At 35.5% G+C, this 6,190-nt stretch overlaps 1 protein-coding gene across 1 annotated transcript in view; it reads right to left on the minus strand.

Annotated features, from left to right (window-relative positions):
- Positions 1–722: 722 nt before the first annotated feature.
- The window catches only part of RTCA (RNA 3'-terminal phosphate cyclase), a 29,807-nt gene continuing 24,339 nt past the window's right edge, over positions 723–6,190 (minus strand). The window contains 2 exon segments of the mRNA XM_010830983.1: positions 723–1,436; positions 4,016–4,120. Coding sequence (XP_010829285.1) covers positions 1,335–1,436; positions 4,016–4,120 — 207 coding nt within the window. The 3' untranslated portion in view covers positions 723–1,334.

The following is a 6,190-nucleotide window of genomic DNA, read 5'->3' on the forward strand; positions in this document are numbered from 1 at the left end:
GTGCCCCAGCTACTGAGCCCAGGTGCTGCGACTACTGAAGCCTGCGCGCACCCTGGAGTCTGTGCTAGTGAGCCCACGTGCTGCGACTACTGAAGCCTGCGTGCACCCTGGAGTCTGTGCTCTGCAACGAGGGAAGCCACTGCAATGAGAAGACGAGCACCGCAACCAGAGGGCAGCCACCACGTGCCGCAACTACAGAAAAGACCACATAGCAACGGAGACCCAGCACAGCCAAAAATAAATAAATAATTTAAAAAAACCAAAAAGAGACATTTATGTCTTGTTATAAAAATGAACTTATAAAATTTACTTCCTTAAGTACAAAGAGGAAGCAATACTATCATCAGCATCTTTAAAACAAATTGAACCCAACTGTCTAAAGCCACAGAAATCACTGACAAGAATTACAATTATGTACATGGAGCAAATTTTTAAATTATGTTTTTTTATACAGACTAATTCTCCACTTTCTGAATGTTTTATAATATAAACCTCTGTATCTATATCTTGGACTGTTTTAATCATTTAGTGGATAAATTTCAAGAAAGAACTAAGTCTGAATGAATTCATCACTATATTACAGTACAGCATATTTAACTATTACATAAAACTAGTTTCATTTGAGTCACAACCTCAATTGCCTACAGGGACCAGGAAGTAATCTAAATGTGGAACAGGTTAGGTGTAAGATAACAGGGAGTAATGAAAAGCATTCTGTAATAAAGACACTCAATTATTTTTAATACTATAAGCCAAACAAAAAAAATACCTGGAATTGATATGACCAAATTTACAAGGAATAGAATTTTGCAATTCTCATTGTTTAGCTTTCACAACATATTCAACAGATTCAAAGCCAATATTTACCTAGTACCCAGATACATATAATGAGAAGATACATATAATGAGACAATGCTTATGAAATGTTACTGTTGACACAGCAAGTACATGTGTATAAAGTTGTCTCATTAAATTTTATGAGACCCCAGCAATGATTAGAATTATATACAAATTCAGATCAAACCTATATCCCTAACTTATTACATTATATCAAAAAGAAAAACACACTTTAGATGAAAAGAATATTTTATTGCAATACTTTAATACCGAAATCAACTATTATACATATCCACCAACTTATTCACTGTCTCTATCCCAGAAGATAGTCAAAATGAGATTAATTGGATGAAGCATTCTCAGCAAATCTAGAACATTCTATACTTCAATTAAAGTTAGGTCCTTTAATAAATTACATCTTATTCCATTGTTCTATAATATTTATGAAATGATTAGTGCAATAACATCATTGAAGTATCATTTAAAAGGCAAATACCCTATAGATTTGGATTTGTCATCCCAATTCCTTGGCATTCAATAATATAAGTGTCTTTAGAGGCATCTTCTTCATCTTCTGATTTCTTCACAGTAAATTTAGCCTGAAACCAGAAGAGCATTTAGTCTATAAGTAATATGAAGAGGGACACAGGGGAGAGCCCATAACACCTGCTTTAACAGGTAGGCAGTTAATACCAAACTCATTTTATTGAAGAAGCTAGAGATAGAAAGATTAAATGACTCATGAGAAATTCAATAGCCTACATATGAAATACTTTATTCCAGAGGCATGGTCCTTATTCAGAGGTATACGAGTCTGTGGAGTTTTGCCAGAATATATGTAACCTGGATCCCATTTCTTACCCACTGAATCAGAACTCCTCAGAAGTGCAGCTTTAAGTAAATATCAATTTTTAAATCTCAATACTTACTTTCTAAGTTTTTTCTAAAACATGGGACTGAAGCATTTAAACTTCTTTTATCTTGTCAAATATCAAATTACCCTTTAATTTCTCTCAAATTTTCTTGCCAATTTAATTCCCTAAATACAGTATTTAAAATATCTAGTTCAGAGGAGACAGGTGGAGAGAGTTGACAATTAACATCTTCCCTCATCATTATTGGGTTTGACACTGTACTTTTTACTTATTAACTAACTCAAGTTTAGCTTTGAAACACCTGATCTCTATCACGATATTGTGGAAACATGATTTTTTTTTTAAAGCAAATATATTCATTCTAAGAAAATTGAATTAAAATCAAAATAACGGAGGAGGCTGACTGAATCTGTGACAGAGGGATTTGAAGTATGCATAAAACCTTAGGATTCTCTGAAATACAATTTGAAAACTACTTCTCCAAGGTCCTGTTGAACTGCAATATTTAAAAATGATTCCAGTTTTAGGATTAGATTGTATGGACACTGAAATTTATTGTTGTATGAATAAACAATGAACCTGAATTATGAGCTAGATAGACTAGTCATATGTATATACATTTTTTTTCGAATTACAAGCAGTATATAAATATGAAAAAAGGTAACAATTATGGAAATAATTTCTAGCCTACATATAAAGTTGGAAGGAGCCATAAGGGACACAGTCTCTGACCTTCCTGGTGAATTACCTGCACTGAGACACAGAATGATGAAGCAGCTTGCCCCAGGTCACTGCGTTAAAACACAATAATGCTGAACGAGAAACCAGAGCAAAAAAATCCAGTTCATGGCACTTTCCACTGTGCATTCAGTTCAAATAACATATGAGTGTCTACTATGTGCAAAGTACTGTAGAAAAAATGAATATACCCTGTCTCTGCTATCAAGATCACAGTCTACACGGGGAGACAGACTAATAGTAGTTACAAAATAAAGCATAAGTAGAATTAATAAAAAATACAGTTAACTATCTTTTGAATCAAATATAATTTGCTTTTGCCTCCTATTGGGCCTTTTCCCACAATTTAATCAAAACCTACCTATCCTGTCTAATAACAAAAAAGGTACATATTAAGATTCATACAAATAAAATGTGAAGAGTAGGGTAACAGTGGTTTTGTGCTTGGTACACCTCTGTTATGCTTCATTTCTTATTACTATGTACATTATTTTTGTAACCTTTTAAAATACTTAAGGTCAACACGTTCCTTCATAAAATTCTGAGTTATAAATTTTATATTACTTTATAAACTTATAAAGACTGTAGCAAAATAGAAATATGCCACACATCACTGAAAAATGAATGAAATGATGCTGTATGCGTTAGCTGTTAAAAAAAAGGAATAGAGAAGAGAAATAATTTTAAGAGGAGGAAAATACCTAAATGTCAACAGTGGTCTTACTGGCAAAGGGCAGTGAGGGACAGGAGTTTTCCTCTATTTTCTAAACTTTCTTTAAAGAAGTTAGTTTCAGATGAAATACACACGTCATTTGTTTTAAGAATCCTGTTAAACAAGGTATGAATACGAGATTATTCATGTTAAATTCTTTTTCACTAAAAATTATACATCTAGGGAATTCCCTGGCAGTCCAGTGGTTAGGACTTGGCGCTTTCACTGCTAAAGCCCAGGCTAGATGCCTGGTCAGGGAACCAAGATTCTGCAAACCACACTGTATGGCCAAACTTGAAAATGCATTAACATATATACACAGCTACTCTTCTGAAGTTGAAAGGACTGGTGAAACGTTAGAATCTCAGCAAATATTCTATTCTACCAAAATAAAATCACAAGGAAATAAAATATATAAATTTTTTATATAATAATTTAAGCTTAGCCAACTACAAATCCCTTGTGATTTGATCTTATAGTTCCCATTAAAATGCCTTCACTTACTGTAAGGCAGTACCTACCACATATGAGCTTTGATGGATGCTCTCCCAGGTTCTGAGCTCAAAGCTCAGTCCTGCCCCTAAGAAAGTATTTGGTCTTCAGCAATTAATTTAATCCCTCTGCCTCACATGACTCATAAATAAAATGAGATTAATAATAAATAGCCACCCACAATGGTCATGCAGAGTAAGATGATTCAGCTTTACTGCTGAGTGAGTTCAGTATCTGCCACACAGAAAGTATTCACTGAATGATAGCAATTACAATTACTACTGAAGTTTTCTGTTTATTAAAATTTGACTCCAAACTGGCCATAATAAAGATCAATCACTCTTTCTGATGGAATACTCACCTTTGCTAGTTGCTCAGCAAAATGTATAGCTGTTTGGGTGTGGAGTGTAACTGGTCCTGTTTTTATTCTGGAAATTCCACTGGCTAATGCCATAAAAATGATCAGCTATTAAAAAGAAAAACACAAAGAAGGAAACTCTCACACATTTACTTATACTTGGAGTTAAAAGTCTACTGCTTTCCATACGAAAATAATACTAGATATCAAAATAGCTAAAAAATTGTTTATTTTTTAATTGGAGGATAACTGCCTTACAATAGTGCTGGTTCCTGCCATGCATCAACATGAATCAGCCGTAGGTATACACACATCCTCTTTCTTGAACCTCCCTCCCACCTCCCACCCAATCCCATCCCTCTAGGTTGTCACACAGCACGAGGTTTGAGCTCCCTGAGTCACACAGCAAACTCCCCCGGCTATTCATTTTACACGTGGTAAAGTGTGTTTCAATGCTACTCTCCCAATTCGTCCCACTGTCTCCTTCCCAACTGTGTCTGTAAATCTGTTCTCTGTGTCTGCGTCTCCACTGCTGCCCTGCAAATAGGTTCATCAGTACCAGCCTTCTAGATTCCATATATATGCATTAATATACAATATTTGTTTTTCTCTTTCTGACTTACTTCACTCCGTAACAGGCTCCAGGTTCATCCTCCTCATTAGAACAGACTCAAATGCATTCCTTTTCCTGGCTGAGTAATATTTCAGTGCTGTGCGTGCGTGTGTTTGTGTGTGTGTGTACACACACCACACTTTCTTTATCCATTCATCTGTCGATGAACATCTAAGTTGCTTCCATGTCCTAGCTACTGTAAATAGTGCTGCCATGAACACTGGGGTATATGTGTCTTTTTAAATTATGGTTTTCTCAGGGTATATGCCCAGTAGTGGGATTGCTGGGTCATACATGGCTCTAAGTGATAAAGAACCTGCCTGATAATGCAAGAGACGTAAGAGACGTAGGTTCGATCCCTGCATCAAGGAGATCCCTTGGAGGAGGACACAGCAACCCATTCCAGTATCTTTGCCTGAAGAATCCCATAGACAGAGGAGCTGGAGGGGGCTACAGTCCATAGGGTCACACAGAGCTGGACATGAGTGAAGTGACTTAGCACACATGCACATTACCACTTCACACTATAACTATTCCTAGCTTAAAAAAGAATTTCCATTTCTTTAGGTTTACAAAAATCCTAAGATGACAGAAAACCAGTGTCACCAAAAGTCTGAATAGCACAAAATGCTTAGTAAGTTTATAAACTTAATGTTTAGGAATACAGAGTTGAAAATTAATACATTTTATCAGACCACCTGTCCCTGCAAGCTAGTATATATAAACTGACAAGTTTCTTTACAAGTTCTAAAATCACAACGTTTTAACAGGTAAACAAATACACTAATACAGAATTACTAGACTGTAGAATAGTAAGAAGGAAGAGACTAGAAATAAGAAAACTGTCTTAAGAAAACTGGTCAAAAAACCTTGAAGAATACTTTTCTAAGCAGACATCTGATTGTGATTAAGGGGAAAAATTGGTAGAAAGGAAAATCTATCAAGACAGTGGACCATAAAAAGACTGCATTTGGAAATATTCATCAGCATTTCTCAACCTGAGTAGATGTGTTAAGTTTGAGAGGTGTATGACATATCTAAGTGGAGACGCTGACAGGCGTAAGGGACACAATGGATATGGAGCTAAGGAGAAAGGCCTGGGCCAATGATACAAATTTAGAAGCTATCAGCATACAGACAGTACTCGAGCGTGAGACTGGAAAAGTTACCTGAGAGACTAAAACAGATAAAAAAAGAGGTGTGAGCTTAAGCACAAGGGCTCTCCAAAATTTAGAAGCTGAGAAGAGGCAAACAACAATAATAATAAACTAGCAAAGGGACTAGAATGTATGGCTAGCGATAGAGAAAGATAACAGTATTTCAGAAATCAAGAGAAGAAAGTATTTCAAGAATGAAGGAGTGCTCGGTGTGCCCAATGCTACAGCCAGGTTGAGTAAGATGAAAACTGAAATTTGTGGTATATAAATTCTAGAATAATACTTTAAAAATGTGCTGAATTAGAACATACCAATCACTGTCTGAAAGTCAATGACTAAAATTTATATTCAATCTAACTGCCCAATATTCAAATCTAACAGGCTTGGAGGTTTTTATCCTAAAGTGTC

Source organism: Bison bison, unplaced genomic scaffold (assembly GCF_000754665.1).
Source record: "Bison bison bison isolate TAMUID 2011002044 unplaced genomic scaffold, Bison_UMD1.0 scf7180017864519, whole genome shotgun sequence".
NCBI classification, from domain to species: Eukaryota; Metazoa; Chordata; class Mammalia; order Artiodactyla; family Bovidae; genus Bison; species Bison bison.